The sequence below is a fragment of the Carcharhinus amblyrhynchos genome, chromosome 2 (genome assembly GCF_965287045.1).
Source record: "Carcharhinus amblyrhynchos chromosome 2, sCarAmb.v2.hapA, whole genome shotgun sequence".
Classification (NCBI taxonomy): domain Eukaryota; kingdom Metazoa; phylum Chordata; class Chondrichthyes; order Carcharhiniformes; family Carcharhinidae; genus Carcharhinus; species Carcharhinus amblyrhynchos.
The window spans coordinates 6,095,809-6,113,938 of record NC_137325.1 but is presented as its reverse complement, the minus strand read 5'-3'; the positions used below and the strand labels follow the sequence as shown (position 1 = coordinate 6,113,938).

Sequence of the window (18,130 nt, the reverse complement as noted above, 5' to 3'; positions counted from 1 at the left end):
GCGGGAGAGGGGCAGTGGGATGCTCCCTTGTGCTTCTTCAAAATAGTGCCAGCGAATATTTTACATCTATCTGTCAGAGAGTATAAGGGGCCTTAGTATAACATTTCATCTAAGAAGGAATATCTTCAGCACTACAGCATTCCCTCAGTCAGTACACCATTCCCTCGGTATATCATTCCCTCGGTCAGTACGCCATTCCCTCGGTACACCATTCCCTCGGTCAGTATGCCATTCCCTCAGTATACCGTTCCCTTGGTACACCATTCCCTCAGTATGCCTTCTCTCAGTACATCATTCCTTCAGTACGCCATCCGCTCGGTATGCCATTCCCTCGTTACGCCGTTCCCTCGGTACGCCATTCCCTCGGTACACCCTCCCTCGGTACACCATTCCCTTGGTATCCTTCCCTCAGTACATCATTCCCTCAGTACGCCACTCCCTCAGTACGCCACTCCCTCAGTACGCCACTCCCTCAGTTCGCCATTCCCTCGGTACACCATTCCCTCAGTACACCATTCCCTCAGTAAGCCTTCCCTCAGTACACCATTCCCTCGGTTCACCATTCCCTTGGTACACCATTCCCTCAGTACACCATTCCCTCAGTACACCATTCCCTCAGTAAGCCTTCCCTCAGTACACCATTCCCTCGGTTCACCATTCCCTTGGTTCACCATTCCCTCAGTACATCATTCCCTCAGTACACCTTCCCTCAGTATACCATTCCCTTGGTACACCATTCCCTCAGTGCTCCACTGGAGTGTCCATCTATATTTTTGTGCTCATGTGTCTGGAGTGGAAATTGAATCTACAGCCTCTTGGGTCAAAGGTGAGAGGGCAACCTCTGTGCCATGGCGGATAATCCAAGGCAGTTGCCAAATGAATAGCACAAAGTCCACATTCAAAGGATTGGGTGGGTGAGTTAATATCAGCCACAATATGACGCTGAGTTTCAATGATCTTGGAGAAGGTGATCTCTTGAACTCAATTCGAGATGAAACCTGAGAATGTGTAAAAATATTGACTGAAGGACAAGGAACAGAAAATATTCACAAAGTTAACATTGAATAGTACAACACAGAAGGAAGCCATCCAGCCTATCAAGTCTGCATAATCTCTGTCGGATAACAATCCAATCATCCTCCACTCTTTATCCGCGTCAATGTGATTTTTTTTCTCCTTCAAGTATTCATCCAAATTCCCTTTGGAAACTATTATCCATTTAAGAACATTAAGATCTCACCTGAACATGCAGTGGGTATAATGGGGGAACATGTCCTCCTTGCCGCTCCTCTTCGCCAGTGCCCCCAGTGTCCCCATCAGCAGATCCCAGCTGTCACCGGGACTGGAAGACTTGGCCTGAAGAGTGCAAAAAGGTAGGATCTTCGCAATCAGAGGTGTTCACCGCTGCTGACCACAATATCTGGGCCAGTGTGGACTTTTCAATTTCTGTTCTAAATGTTAGAGGTTGGGGGTGGGGAATGTGGGCGGTATCAGGTGGCTTTTGAGTAACAATTCCAGAATCATCCGACTGGGTAACAAAGAGTTAATTTTATTTCTGATTGGCTGTGGGAAGATTGGACACCACGAGACTGGGAGGTGTAGTTCTGGTAATGTAAATGGGTATAGTATGATAATAATGTTTTTTCTCTTTTCATTCACAGGTTTTAAGTCGGTCCACCTCGTGTCCAACGAGGGGCATACACGCGATGGGTCGTACTGGGGCTGCTCTTGGTTGTTTGAGATTGGCCTAGTGCTTCATGTCGTTAGTGTGCGCTTAAACTGGACAGGATACTGGGCAAGACGACAGCTCAGCGACTATCGCTGATTGCTGTGCAGACACATGGATTTGGGCCGGTGTCTGTGGGAGTTTGCGCATTCTCCCCGTGCTTGCGTGGGTTTTCTCTGGGTGCTCTGGTTTCCTCCCACACCCCAAAGATGTGCTGTTAGGCTGATTGGCAGGAATAAATTGTCCCTAAATCAGTTTCCCTCAATCTGGATGGCCATAAAACATTAGACAGGGGTCGTGGGTAGAGAGGTGGTGTTGAGATGGCAGCGTGGGCTCGTTGGGCCGAAGGGCCTGTTTCCCGGGCTGATTTTGTTCTTTGTTCTTTTGTTAGTTGACCTGTGGTAGGACTGTGCTTATAGGTCAGTTGGATAAAACCTCCAGGGTTATGTCTATGCAGAGTTGGGAACCCTCAGTGGAGTATGGTGGTACAGTAGTTAGCTCTGCTGCCTCACAGTGCCAGGGTCCTGGGTTCAATTCCAGCCTTGGGTCACTGTCTGTGTGGAGTCTGCGCATTCTGCCCGTGTCCACCTGGGTTTCCTCCCCCGCTCCAAAGATGTGCGGGGTCAGGTTGATTGGCCTTGCTAAATTGCCACTTAGTGTCATGGGATTAGCAGGGTAAATATGTGAGGGGTTATGGGGATAGGGCCTGGATGGGATTGTGATTGCTGCCGACTTGATGGGCTGAATGGCCTCCTTCTGCATTGTATGGATTCTATGACTCTCTGAGTTGGTGGGAGGGGTGGGGGTACTCTGGCGAGTGAATGCAGGGGAGTAACCGACTTAATCCGGGAACATGTTTCCCATGTTGAACATTTAACTGATTGTTGCCTTTCCCTGAGAGATGTAGTGACAAAATTAGTCTTGTTTTATTTTTATTAAAACAACTGCTAGTGCGCTGACAATCAGCACATCAATATTCATTTTTTTTTAAGAAATTAACAAATGTACAAAAAAATTCCATAAACAAGAAAATCCACCATTTGTTGTTTCAAGATTCGTGTGTTTGTTATAGAATTCCCTTTACAGCTGATAATCGTACAGAACAAACCCAGTGAGCGATAAACCTGCCTCTACTGTAGCTAGAATAGGAGACACAAAGGGAAAGAATGCCCTTCTCTTAAATCCTATGGCCACTGGACATCCAGACTAAATTCAGGATAGGCTGTTCATTTATTTCTGAAATGCTGCAGTGGACCAGTGAGGTTGGGCAGGTAGATAGTCACTTACAAAGCCAGTCAGGTGCATAATGCCCCTCCAGTAGCACCGGGGAGAGTGGAATCTGTAATTCAATAAGCATTGCTTGTCTATTTACAGTTCTCCGATTCCAATATTATTTAGCTACACATACAGTCAGTGAAAATGAGTTCTGTGTTTCTCACTCTGATTTATGGCCATTATTTTCTGTGTTTAAATCCAACGTTTTTTTTCCTTGTTACACTTTAAAACGCTTTGATCCCTGCTGCTGTCTAACGCTGGGTTCAGCTGACATTGTGAGACAGTCGGAGTCTTCAGCTCACTGACGCCCAGTAAGCTGGTCTTTTAACAACCGTTTTTCTCCAATCTGCTGAGTTTGCCCACCTCCACAGCCCCTGTCTCATGGCAGTGTCTGACTGGAGGATTAGTGCACAGAGCAACGTGGCCGAGAATAGTTTAAATTCCGACGCTAAAATCGGGCTTTCAAAAAGAAAAATAATCCAGCCTTGTTCCACTTCGTCAGTGACTTCCCTCCATCCTCAGATCAGGTGATGGCACAGCATTCAGCTTCATTTAAAGGTGGTGGAGCAGTCTGCGCCCACACACAGTCAGTACTAGGCAACATTCAGGCTTGGGTTCCTAAGTGGCAGGTAATACCCATGCTACACAGTAACAGGCAATGATCATCTCCAACAAAGGAAGAGTGTAATCACCTCCTCTTGACATTCAGTGATTTTACTATCGCTGAATCCCACATCATCAACATCCTGAGGGGGGTGTGGTTACAACTGACCAGAAACTGAACTGGACTAGACATACAAATACTGCCACGACGGGAGTAGGTCAGAGGCTGGGAACTTTGTGGTGAGTAATTCAGCTCCTGACTCCCGAAATCTCTATCGTCTACAAGGCTCAAGTCAGGAGTGTGATGGAATCCCCCCACTTGTCTGGATGAGTGCAGCTCTAACACTGCGGAAGCTCCACTCCAGGACAAAACAGCCCACTTGAATGGTACCCGATCCACCACCTGAAATATTTACTTCCTCCATCACTGACACACAGTGGCAGCAGTGTGTACCATTAACAAGATGCACTGCAGCAACTCACCAAGGTTCCTTTGACCAGCGCCTTCCAAACCCGTGACCTCTACCGCCTAGAAGAATGAGGGCAGCAGATACACGGGAACACCACCACCCGCAGGTTCCTTTCCTCACCATTCCGACTTGGAAATATATCGCCGTCATCCTCACTGTCATCGGATCGAAATCCTGGAACTCCCTCTCCCTAACAGCACTTTGGGTGTACCTACACCACATGGACTGTAACAGTTCGAGAAGATGGCTCACCATCATCATCTCAAGGGTAATCAGGGATGGGCAATAAATGCTGGTCTAGCCAGTGACGCCCACAGCCATGGATTATAAAAAAACAAACTTGTGTGTTCAAACCTGGAGCCCTCAGGTTTGGGCAGGGGGTGCGGGGAAGGGGGGATGGGGGGGGGGTGGTGGTGCGAGGGTCTTATTTCTCAAAGCTGCAAACCTTGCCTGTGTACTCAGACTGCATAGGTAGAGCTTGCATAGAGATGGGCTCCCAGCCTGGCCAGACTGGCTGTCCAGCACACGTCCACACTCCCAGTCTGTGTGACTCTTTCACGTAAAGGGGAACGGTCTTTTTTTTTCCCGACAAGTTGCGATTGAACCAAATAGAAAAGAGGGGGCCTTGTTCCGTAGCTCAGCAGTCTGCCGGGTTACAACAGTGCAGCTGGACGAATTTCCACATTGGCCTGATTAATAAGCGCTTCACTTGTGCATGTATTTACAGTGAGATCTAAAAAGGAAAAAGCAAATTTCAGATATAGGTCAATCCCATTCTAATTGAAGAATGTATTCGCCTGAGAGGTGGGGGATGTGCAGCGATGTTACTCAGTACTTGATTAGTGTTCAGTGTTACACAGGGAAGATCTAATCACTTTAATTCTCAGAGACTGAGCGACCTTAATGTCTTTTATTTTCCGTTCTTCTTCCCCACAGGCGAACAATGACTTCAGCAAATCAGTTTATTTTTCCATCCTTTCTCTCACATGACTGTGCTGTCACAGCTATTCTTCTTATAATGGTGTGATTAAAGCTGGGCGGAGATCCAAAGACGCTTCAGCCTGACTTCTGGGCCTTTTAGGCCGAGACAGAAAGAGTTCCACATTTACACGGTGTGTCGCAGTTCCTGAACTGAAGCTCGCGCTCGCCGGCTACAACGAGTCTTCGGTGTCCTCAGAGGCCCCGTACATATCGGCCAGTTTCTTGAATCGAGGCCCCCAGTCGGTGAGATAGTCGTAATTGAGGTCCGAGTCTGTTGTGGCCGACTCAAAGGAGCTCAGCGATTCCGCCACGGAGCCGTTCCCTTCGAAGGCATAAGTCTGCAAGGAATCGAAAGGGGGGGCACAGGGGTCCGTGTTGGCATCGTGCAACTTTGCCAGAATATAACTGTTTACGTTGTCGTCCCCCCCTCTGGATTGCGACACGTATCTGGAGAGGCTTTCGATTTCCGGCAGCATATCCCGCCTGGATTTTGTCATCTGGGCTTCTCTGGGATTCCACAGGGCAGCGATGTCAAAGGCCTCGGTGTCCTCTTCTCCCCCACCTTCATCATCGTATCGTACAATATTCTCATGGACATTTTCCTCGTCGTCTATGATCAGGGACTGTTTCTTGTGTCTCCTCATTGTTAAAATAAACAACACCAACACTGGAAAGGGAAGCAGAATTAATAGTGTAAATTCGTTGAGATTGGGTCAAGTCTCTTAATGCTGAGAAAAAGAGAGATGCTGTTGAAGCTTTTCATCTTGCACTCATCAGGACAGACACAAAAATGCCAAATTTTAAAGAGTGTAGCAATCGATACTGCATGAAACAATGGTGCTGATTGGCTGGCAACTATGTCCCTTGGTGAAATCTTTCTGACAATGCCTCCACTAATCAGACTCAATTTGCCAATCAATCTCATCCAGGATAGATTGTTACTCCCTTTGAAATTTGGTATTCCTGTGCTGGCCCTGTTGGGTGGAAGATGATAAAGCTTTGACAACATGTCTCCCTTTTAACAATACTTAAGCTCTATATTCTTGTATAACCTAAAAAGAGACAGTGACCTGCATACCCAAAAGATTCGGATGTCATTCCAACTTTAGGCATTTATACAAAATGGGGAAATACCAGATACTCTTGCTGTTATATCCCATCCCCCAATCTCCTCACCATTAAATTCAGCGCAAGAGAAAATTGGGCATTATAAAGGTATTAAAAATAATTATAAAAAATTCAATCTCGCCCAAGTCTAAATGATCAACCCCACTCCCACTTCTATACTGCCAGGAGACCTGCCAGATTCCTTCCTCTGAGGGAAGTTCAATCATGGCTTTCTGAAAAGATTTGGCTAATTACTTGAAGAGAAAAGATTTGCAGGCCAACAGGAAATACAAACTGTTCTTGCAGAGAGCCAGCACAGACGTGATGGGCCAAATGGCCTCTGTGTGTTGTGGTCATTCTGTGATTCTAGCCGCACCCCCTAAAATTAGCCTGGGATTTCAATTTGGATTTGATCCTCTTTCAGGCAATCCCATGGTTTAAGTGGGGTGGGGTGGGGTTGTGTATAGTTGGGTAGAGAATGTATGTGTTGTGATACGCAGAGTATCACAATTATGTGTCACAGGTTTGATGGAGCAGACGCTCTTTTCTAACCCATCACTGGCCAGAAGAGAGAAACCATGACCAGGTATAGAAAACAGGTTGGAGGTTGGGTGACCACGTAGGTTCAACACTGAAGAGGTGTCTGTACAAACACATCAATGTTTATAGCAATAGTGACATTGCTGTAACAAAAAAGTTGTGGACAAATGCTCATATCCTCTAGAAGATTTTATGTACCAGGAGTTTGAAAGGATCAATTCTTAATCCATTGTTTTTAGTATTTATTTCCCAGAGCGTGGAAAGTCAAAACAAGTGTTCTGGTCAGTGACTTTGTACAAGGTGCATCATTAGGGAGTAGGTGAATGACCGTGTCGGTTAGAAGATGACCCAAATGGTGCAGTCCCATTCTCAATGTCCGGAATTTTACCAACACGGCTGTCCTGGAATCCGAGCGGATGAGGCTCGAGGAATGGCATTCTCCGTTGGCCTCAGGCGGGATCTTACGAGCCTCAGGTGGGCAAGGTGGTAACATTCCGGTTAATGGCTCAATTTGAGGAGGGAATGCTTCCAATGGGTGCAGGACAACAGCCTGCCTAGTGAAAACAGCTGGGCTACCCGCCTGTGGTGGGGCTTCCCCCGACCCCCTGCCTTGGATTCGATAGCGGTGAGTGCGTCTAACTCAAATGGCTTTACAATGCCTCAGCTGTAAAATGGGAGACAGGTTGGGGGTGGTTGTGAAGGCGGTGAGCAGGCCACATCACGGTGAAATGTTGCCACCATTCATGCCGGCAGGATTTTCCCGTCTCACTGCAGTGAATAGAGCTTTGGCTGGTGCCAAGTTTTCCAACCACGTTGCAGTGGGAGTGTGGCGTGTACAGCCGGTAAACATAGAATCCCTACAGTGCAGAAGGAGGCCACTTGGCCCATCAAGTCTGCACTGACCACAATCCCATCCAGACCCTATCCCCTTAACCCCATGAACTTCCTTAGCTAGTCTCCCTGATACTAAGGGGCAACTTAGCATGGCCAATCAACCTAACCCACACATCTTTGGACTGTGGGAGGAAACCGGAGCATCTGGAGGAAACCCACGCAGACACGGGGAGAATGTGCAAACTCCACACAGACAGTGAGCCTAGGCTGGATTCAAACCTGGTCCCTAGTGCTGGGTGGCAGCAGTGTTAACCACTGTGCCATCCATTGTGCCCACTGTATTTTCTGATGCCCTTGCTTTCTAACCTGCCAATAGGGGAGCATTAAATTTAGCCCCAAATATCCGCTTTCAGACTAGATCACTCAATTCCTCTGGATAACAAAAATTCCACCATTATTATTTTTAAAATTAACAACTGCTGCTGCAGCATCATTTGACATTTTTCTGCCAACCCCTCGTGTGAAGAAGAATTTCCCACTTTTACTCCTGTGTCTGCCCTTCATTGTCTGGAGCAGTGTGAGGAGGATGGAGAGCGGCGTTATCTTACCCAGCAGAATGAAGATACAGCTGAGGATAGCAATTAGGGCGCCTCTGCTCAGGCTGATGGGTAGACTGTAGGCCTCGACGTTACAGGACCGAACATTGCCGTTGGTGTCGCAGCCGCACACTCTGATGGTCAGGGTGCTGGTGCTACTCTGCATGGGAAGGCCAGCGTCTGCGATGAGAATGGGCAGGTAGTAGGTGCCTTGCTCCTGATGCTTGAAGCCACCTCTCCTGGTCAGGATCCAGGCAGTGTTGTCTGAAAGAACCAAACACAGCACAGAAATAAGACTGTGTTTTATTGGACGTACAAGATGCAATGTTTGCAAAGAATCTTTCTGTTAAAATTCACTCTTGGGATGGAGATGTTACTGGCAAGATCTGTATTTATTCCCCATCTCTGCATATGGTCACTCAGCCACTTCAGAGGGTGATTAAAGAGTTGTTGTGGCTTTGGAGTCACATGGAGGGTAAACTCAGCAAATTCCAACGTTAGAGTCACCATTACCAATCATCATTTTGTAATCCCGATAGAATCATAGAATCCCCACACTGCAGCAGGAGGCCATTCAGTCCGTTGAGTCTGGACCAATGCTCTGAAGGAGCATCATACTCAGATCCACCCCCACCACCCCTCATGCTACCCCTCAACCCTCACATTTTATCATGTCTAATCCCTCTAACCTACACATCTTTGGACACCAAGGGGCAATTCAGCCTGGCCAATCCACCTAACCTGCACAGCACAATGGCATAGTGATTCGCACTGCTGCCTCACAGCTCCAGGGACCTGGGTTTGGTTCCTGGCTTGGGTCACTGTCTGCGTGGAGTTTGCACATTCTCCCCATGTCTGTGTTTCCTTTCATAGTCCAAAGATTTGTGGGTTAGGTTGATTGGCCATGCTAAATTGCCCCTTAGTGTCCCGGGATGCGTAGATTAGAGGGATTAGCGTGGTAAATATGTGGGGTTATGGGGATAGGGCCTGGGTGGGATTGTTGTTGATGCATGCTCAATGGGCCAAATAGCCTCCTTTTGCACTGCATGGATTCTATGATCTTGGGTATGTGGGAGGAAACTGGAGGAACCCCATGCAGACATGGGGAGAATGTGCAGACTCCACACAGACAGTCACCCAAGGCCAGAATTGAACCCAGGTCCCTCTGAGGCAGAATGCTAAGCACTGTACTGCCCCTTTAATTTACTTTTAATGAACTTGATTTAAATTTCCTAGCTGCCATGGTGGGATTTGTGTTTATGATGCTGGATTATTAGTTCATTAACATAACTATTAGACTGGCCTACTCCTGCTCCTAATTCTTATGTTCTTATGTCCCCCTGGCTGGGAAATCTAGAACACGGGGGTGCAGTCTAAGGATAAGGGGTCAATCATTAAGGGCTGAGATGAGGCACAATTTCTTCGCTCAGGGTTAAGATTCATTGGAATTCCCCATCCTGCAGAATTGCTGATGCTCTGTTGTTGAATACTTGTAAGACTGAAACAGACAAACTTTTGTTGTCTCTGGGAATTAAGGGATATGGGGAGTTAGCGGAGAAATGGGGTCAAAACCCAAGATCTGCCACTGAATGATAGAGCAGGGGTTCGACGGGACTAATGGTCAACTCCTGCCTCCATTTCTTATGTTCTTATTTTCAACGTCAGCCAATCTTGTTGCCTCTTAATGGACATGACCAATCGAGTGCCAAATTAGAGTTGATTTTACGCGGTGGACCCACACATTTATATTATCAGCCACAGATATCTTATTTATATGACTTATATCTGTGACTAATTTATATGACTTATTTATATTATCAGCCACAAATATCGAGAGGACACCCAGTCTATCATGTTAGGTACCAGAGGTGGCACAGTGGTTAGCACGGCTGCCTCACAGTGCCAGGGACCTGGGTTCGATTCCCAGCTTGGGTTATTGTCTGTGGGGAGTTTGCAAATTCTCTCTGTGTCTGCGTGGATTTCCTCTGAGTGTTCTGGTTTCCTTCCACAGTCTGTGGGTTAGGTGGATTGGCCATGCTCAATTGTCCCTTGCGTCAGGGGATTAGCAGGGTAAATATGTGGGGTTACGGGAAGAGGGCCTGGGTGGGATTGTGCTCGGTGCAGACCCGATGGGCCGAATGGCTTCCTTCTGTACTGCAAGGATTCTATGAAGCTTGCATTCCCATTGTTTACCCACATTATACTCATTATTTTCTGTTGTACATTAAATATACTTATTTCCCATGTCTGCATTCCTGAAATTAGCCCATGCTAAAGGACTGCTCAGAGCTTTCTAAACAGCATTTCAAGGCTTGTACTTATTTAAGTTTGCTCAAGCTGGGATACCTACAAGGATTGCATGCATTATTCACAGTGATGCCTTGCAGTGAGTTAGTTTGCCAAAGACGTAAATGTTTAAACAAAGCACTGACAGAATTAATGTGGTGGGTACTGCAGCATCCCATATCAATTCAACTTAACCTGGAAGGCCCAATCTGATCCCTGCCCAGCCATAGCACCAGATCGCACCTACCCCCCCCACCGCCAACCATTCCCCCCCACCCCCTCCCCCATGGTCACAGTCCGGCGTAGATCAGCTTTTGTTACTCAACTCAACTATATCGAACATTCTTACACTGGAAAGAAGGAGCTCACAGCTAAAGGGACATCACTGCTTTGGAGACAGTGGATGTACAAATTGTACAATGTACAAATGTACCTCCACATTCAGGTGAACTGTGAAATAAGCAACAATAATCGCTCCCTTAATGTCAACAAAATGAATGAAGGAGATTGTCATCGACTTCAGGAAGCGTAAAGGAGAACATGCCCCTGTCTACATCAATGGGTACGAAGTAGAAAGTGTCGAGAGCATCAAGTTTTAGGTGTCCAGATCACCAAAAACCTGTCCTGGTTTCCCCATGCCAACACTATAGTTAAGAAAGCCCACCAACCTCTTTACTTTCTCAAAAGACTAAGGAAATTTGGCATGTCAGCTACAACTCTCACCAACAGATGCACCATAGAAAGCATTCTTTCTGGTTGTATCACAGCTTGGTATGGGCTCCTGCTCTGCCCAAGACTGCAAGGAATTACAAAAGGTCGTGAATGTAGCCCAATCCAGCACGCAAACCAGCCTCCCATCCATTGACTCTGTCTACACTTCCCGTTGCCTCTACAAAGCATAATTAAGGATCCCTCCCACACACCCCGGACATTCTCTCTTCCACCTTCTTCCTTCAGGTCAAGGAAGTCTGAAGTCACATACCAACCAACTCAAGAGCAGCTTCTTATCTGCTGCTGTCACACTTTTGAGTGGACCTACTTCGCATTAAGTTGATCTTTCTCTACACCCTAGCTATGACTCTAACACTACATTCTGCATTCTCTCGTTTCCTTCTCTATGAACAGTATGCTTTCTCTGTATAGCGCGCAAGAAACAATACTTTTCATTTTATGTTAATACATGTGACAAAAATAAATCAAAATCTAATCAAATCGAGTCAAACATTCCTGCCTCCCCCCCAGCCCCCCATAACCTTTCACCTCCTTGTTAATGAAGATTCTATCTGCCTTAAAAATATTCAAAGAGTGGGGGGGAGTTTTCCCATACTGCTCACCACAGGAATCATCGTGGACAGTGGGATGGGGGTGCGGTGGGGGCAGAACCATTGATCTTGTGTGGGATTTTCCAGTTTTGGGGCAAACACGGTTGGAAAATCCCACTCCCTGCCTCCACTGTCTTCTGAGGGAATGTGTTTCAGGGACTCACGACTCCGAGAGAAAGATTTCCTCCTCATCTCTGTCTTAAATGAGCCACTATTTATTTTTAAACAATGGCCGTCCCTAGTTCTAGATTCCCCCTGAAGAGGAAATGCCCTCCCACATCCACCCTGTCAATACTCTTTGATTAGATTTGATTTGATTTATTATTGTCATATGTATTAACACACAATGAAAAGTATTGTTTCTTGCGTGCTATATAGACAAAACATACCGTTCACAGAGAAGGAAACAAGAGAGTGCAGAATGTAGTGTTACAGTCATAGCTAGGTTGTAGAGAAAGATCAACTTAATGCGAGATAAGTGCATTCAGAAGTCTGACGGCAGCAGGAAAGAAGCGGTTCTTGAGTCGTTTGATACGTGACTTCAGACTTTTGTATCTTTTTCCCTAAGGAAGAAGGTGGAAGAGAGAATGTCCGGGGTGTGTGGGGTCCTCAATTATGCTGGCTGCTTTGCCAAGCCAGCGGGAAGTGTAGACAGAGTCAATGGATGGGAGGCTGGTTTGTGTGATGGACTGGGCTACATTCATGACCTTTTGTAGTTTCTTGCGGACTTGGGCAGAGCAGGAGCCCATACCAAGCTGTGATACAACCGGAAAGAATGCTTTCTATGGTGCATCTGTGAAGGTTGGTGGGAGTTGTAAGCTCCGCTTACTTTTCTAAATGCTACTGGATACAAACCTAATCTCTCCAACTTATCCATTCCTGGTATTGGTTTAGTAAACCCTTCTTTGAACTGCTTCCAATTCACTTCCATCCTTCCTTAAATAAGGAGACCAATACTGTACACACAATACTCCAGATGTTGTCCCACCAATTCCCTGCCCAACTGAAGCATAACCTCCCTACTTATGTAATCAATTCACTCAGAATAAATTAGAATATTCTATTAGCTTTCCTGATTATTTGCAGTACCCTTTTATGATTAATGCACTAGGACACCCAGATCCCTCTGTACCTCAGAGTTCTGCAATCTCTCACCATTTAGATAATACGCTTTTTTTTATTCTTCTTGCCAAAGTGGACAAATGTAATGAATGAATTTGTAAGTGTTTGGGGTATAATGCAGGTTACGCAGCATCTAATTTGTGCAGAGCAAGACTCCACCAACAGCAATGGGATAAAGGCTAAGCAATCTGTTTTAGTGATGTTAGTTGAGAGATCAATCTTGACCAGGACACTGGGGAAAACCTTCCTGTTCATCTTCAAGATGTTAGTGAGGATTCTGAGAGGGTCGATGGGACACTGGAAACAGCCGCTGGAATAAGCCACCTAATTCCTGGTGTTCAGCAAGATCATGGCTGAACTTTTACATTAAATCCACTTCCTGCTCACCCCCCAAAAACTCTTTGTCCCCTTAGCGTCCAAACACAAGTCTCAACACTTCATCAAAAGACTGGAGCTGGGACGATACAGTATTCGTAATGGTTGGCGGAGCAAGCTCGAAGGGCCAAATGGCCTCCTCCTGCTCCTATTTTCTATATTTCTCTTCCTACTGGAGCATCAGGCTAGATTATCTGTTCGCGGCAGTGGGTGGGGGTGGGGCGGGTGAGGTGGGGGAGTGCAAAATCTGGTGGGTGCCGAGGGTCATGCCATCTCCACTGGTATTTTGCCAGCAGGGAGGCTGGTGTTTGGTGGCCGTCCACCATTGGTCCAATCGAAGCTGGTAAATGATTAAATAATGGTTGCTTAAGGGCCTTTTCTCACCGTTTGCTGGTATCTTACCAGCAAAAGATGGAGGGGTAAAACTATGTGGTGAAACAGCGAGGTTTACCCTGGTAGCCTGGCAATGGGCTCGGGGTGGAGGTCCCTGATATTTGGGTAGTACCTGTGAAGGATTGGCTAAAAACAAATTGCCGGAACAAATGATTAAAATCTTACGAATGTTTCCTAGTCTCAATCTATCACAGAACATCGCAGGGCAGAAGGAGGCCATTGGTTCTCTGATAGGGTGACAGAGCAACACACTGCTGTCTCACAGTGCCAGGGATCCGGGTTCAATTTTGGCCTCGGGTGGCTGCCTGTGTGGAGTTTGCAGGTTCTCCCCGTGCATTTTCTTCCAAATTAAGGCTTTGGGCTGAAGACAATCCATCAGTTCATCTTGTTTAAGTTGGTTCAAAACTTTGAACTCTTTGAAATTACGGAGTGAACTTCTGTACACCTGAAGCCTAACTCATACCTTCAGTTCACACCGGTGGGACTTGTGATTCTGCTGCATTGAACGGAGGTTTGTCTGAGTGTCAAATTCTCCGTCCTCGCTTTCAGTGGCGTAAGCAGATGGAAAATTAACAGTGACATGGCTTTTGTCTCTTTGATAACGTGGTGGCTATCTATGAAATGGCGATATAATGCTTGGGAGGTAGAATACTGAACTAATCTAATCTAGTGGACCAAGGGTATGCACATTAACCCAAGGTGAAAGCTTGCAAACACATTGCACACAAAGAACACTCAGGGAGAAATTTATAGATCCCTTTGAAAGATTGCATGGCTCTGTTCTGAAGGAGAAGAATGGGGTTATCTCCCCTGGTGTCCTGGTCAATCAACCTCACTAAAACAGATTACCTGGTCATTATCTTATTGCAGTTTGTGGGAGCTTTCTGTGTACAGATCGGATGTTATGTTTCCTACGTTACAACAATGACAACATTTTTGTAAAGAATGTCATTGCTATAAGGTGCTTTGGTACTGAACTGTTAAAAATTGCAAATCTTCTTGTTTAGATTCTAAAGAACTCATTTCAAAGCTGCCTTTTCATTGCTTCACTTATATTTCAGTGTTTAATTTCACAATTGGAACACGCTTGACTTTTAACTTAAAAGACAGCATGTTTGGTCCGATTTGAGGCCATTAGTGATGTCGGTGACATTGATTTGACTGCACAGCTCCGCGACTTACAACAATGTGGACTGTGAAACATGAGATAATGGGAAACCCAACGAGCATGCTGGGGAAATGATTAAATACCACTGGAGTGGTGGAACAAAGAATGCGTGCCTGGTACTCAGATAAAGACTCCGTGCCGGGCAGTGCTTTGTTTTCCGTTGGGGAAATTTTAATCCTTCCACTGTTCACTTTGTCCAAAGCAAGCTACTCTTTTGAAACTCTTAATGTTTTGTTGCAGTTCCAGAACAATAGACTGAATGTCCATTGCTGAAAATAGATAGCATGAGCAAACTCTTGTGTACAAGTAAACATTTAACAAAGAACTCAGAGAACAAAGCTTGTGTGTGTGCGCGTACCACTGAATGGTTAACACCATGGAAAGCTGTATCAGTCGTTTCTTTAGAAGGAACTCTTCAAAATGCAGCTACTGAAAATACAACAAAACTTACTCCAACTGATAGATCAAAGAAATGGTTTAATAAAGAAACATCATTACTCCAAACTTAGGGTCTTGCACTGGACCACTCCAAGCTCCCCACAATTCTACCTTACTTACACTGAATCAGCTGGTCAGCTGACTATTACAGCACTCTGTAATTGGTTCCATGTTTTACTGGGTCAGCTGACCCTTACGTCTTGTCCCCATTGGTCACATTATGTCCAATCAAAGTTGTCACCAGTTACATTCTAACATTAATGAGTTGCGCAGGTGAGACGATGGATTTGTGGTATTATCGCTAAATTATTAACCCAGAAACTCAGCTAATGTTTTGGGGACCCGGGTTCGAATTCCACCACGGGAGATGGTGGAATTTGAATTCCATAAAAATATCCGGAATTAAGAATCTACTGATGACCGTGAAACCATTGTCAATTATCGGAAAAAAACCCATTTGGTTCACTAATGTCCTTTAAGAAAGGAAATCTGCCATCCTTACCCAGTCTGGCCTACATGTGACTCCAGAGCTACAACAATGTGGTTGGTTGTCAACTGCCCTCCAAAGGTATCCAGGGATGGGCAATAAATGCTGGCCAGCCAGCAACACCCACGTCCCACGAATGAATAAAAAAAGATAAGTGCGATTTACCTTGATTATCACGCAGGGTGAAGTTTGGGTTGTTTGCTGTTTCAGGAGCCAGGCTGTAGTAGAAGTGATGACCACCCTGGGGATTATCCATGTCCACCGCACTCACCATCTGAATCAGCTGTTGAAAAGGAGCAAATTGAAACCATTCACAAAAGCCATTCTGGTGTCAACAACAGCTGATTTTCAGCATTTGTTTTTCTGATTCACAACAGGATAATGCAAAGTAGCTCCAAACAATAACACATCTCAGTGATAACTGCCTCTGACTTGCAAATGCAGCTTGGTTCTCTGTTACGGTCACTGATGAGATTGGTTTGAAGGCTTGAATGGCCAAATAGCCTGCCCCTGCTTCTACTTTCCATGTTTCTGTATTTCTATAATATTGTTGCAAATCAGAATGCCACACCATACTTCCCAAAATATGTTTTAAAAAAATGAATTGTTGGTATTCTTAGCAAGTCTCACAACACCAGGTTAAAGTCCAACAGGTATCTCCACATCATCCTTAGCAAGCCCAGTCTTTATTGCTCATCGCTGATTTCCCTTGTGAAGGTGAGTTTTTCGAACTGCTGCAGTCCGTGTGATGTAGGTACTCCCGCAGCGCTGTTAGGGAGGGAATTCCAGCATTTTGACCCAATGATAGTGAAGGAACGGCCGATGTATTTCTAAGTCAGGATGGGGTGTGATTTGGAGGGAACATGGGTGGCGTTCCCATTTGGAGAGCCAGTACAGAATCGATGGGCCAAGTGGCCTCCTTCTGCACAGTAGGGATTCTATGATTCACATTTCAGAGGCTTCACAGATCTCCATTTCTTGTCCAGTTTCTGAAGTGCACAGGAAACTTCTCCCTATAATATTTTTGCATACTCAGAAGAAAAACTCTAGAATGTGCGTCGCCAGGCCTTACCCAGGACTGTGAGGTATAAAGAGTTTTCTGACTGAATTTCCAACAGGCAGAATGCCTGTGCATCAGGAAAACAGAAACACAGAAGCTGTCCATTCAAAGAAGGGTCGCTGGTGTAAAGTCTCCTGATCTGCGTTCCCAGGAGAGGAGGCTTGGGAACCAGGAGAGAAAAATGGGAATGTCCGCTCAACCTATAAGAAAAATCCACCGAATGTTTCACAGAATCCATGGGTGGAATTCTCCAACCTTGCCTGTGGCTGGGATTCTCCAGTCCCGCTGCAGTGAGTGGAGTTTTGGCTGAGTGCCAAATTCTCCATTCTCATTGGCAGCGTCCAGGGGGGCGCGATCGAGGTCGGAGAATCCCAGTCCCTGTTCTCTCAAGTTAATCAAAATATCTGGTTGTCTCATAAATCTCTTGCAGAAGAGCACGGAAGCTTGCCTCTTACCTGACCAGGTTTAACACTTTCACAGATATAGGTTTCACGATCTTTCACAAACTCTGGCGCATTGTCATTAATGTCGAGGACTTTAATTGTGACCGAGACACTCCCAATTTGTGTGGGATTCTCTGAAATGAGACAAACACTAACTTAGCAGCTGATATGACCAAACTTTAACATCTAACATTGTTTGTAATAATCTGTTACCCAACAGCTGAACCCAGAGTTGGTGTTAGTTCATTCCATGTTTTTAAAAACTCTGCCTTCTCAGTTTCGAATTACACCCATTCAAACTTTGCCAAAAGCAGTTTTATTCCATCCTAAAGAAAGGAAGGAAGGTGCATTGATGTAGCGCCTTTCATTACCTCACACAGTGGCACAGTGGTTAGCACCGTTGCCTCACAGCACCAGGGACCCGGGTTCGATTCCTGGCTTGGGTCACTGCCTGTGTGGAGTGTGCACATTCTCCGCGTGTCTGTGTGGGTTTCCTCCGGGTGCTCCGGTTTCCTCCCACAGTCTGAAAGACGTGCTGGTTAGGGTGCATTGGCCGTGCTAACTTCTCCCTCAGTGTGCCCGAACAGGCGCCAGAGTGTGGCGACTAGGGGATTTTCAGTAACTTCATTGCAGTGTTAATGTAAGCTTACTTGTGATATTAATAAACAAACTTTACAAAAAAATCTCAAATTGCAGTCTAGTTTTGGAATGTAGAGCACAAACAAGGAGCAAGATGGTGATGGCCAGGTAATCTGCTTTGTAATGGTATGGATTGAGGAAGGAACGTTAATCAGATGAACAGGAATAGCTCCCCTGCTGTGTTTGGAGTCCTGTCGTGGGAATGTTTGCCTCCACCCACAGAGGCAGCTGGTTTGAGGTGTCAATCAAAAGACAAACCGTCTCA

General features: G+C 45.9%; 1 protein-coding gene across 1 annotated transcript in view; it reads right to left on the bottom strand.

The window, feature by feature from the left end:
* Positions 1-4,620: 4,620 nt before the first annotated feature.
* LOC145360140 (cadherin-20-like) overlaps positions 4,621-18,130 on the bottom strand; it is a 151,004-nt gene continuing 137,494 nt past the window's right edge. The window contains exons 9-12 of the mRNA XM_080215122.1: positions 17,239-17,360; positions 15,889-16,006; positions 8,145-8,396; positions 4,621-5,722 (exon numbers count right to left, since the gene is read on the bottom strand). Of these exons, the coding sequence (XP_080071248.1) occupies positions 5,226-5,722; positions 8,145-8,396; positions 15,889-16,006; positions 17,239-17,360 (989 nt within the window). The 3' untranslated portion in view covers positions 4,621-5,225. The remainder of the gene's footprint in view (positions 5,723-8,144; positions 8,397-15,888; positions 16,007-17,238; positions 17,361-18,130) is intronic.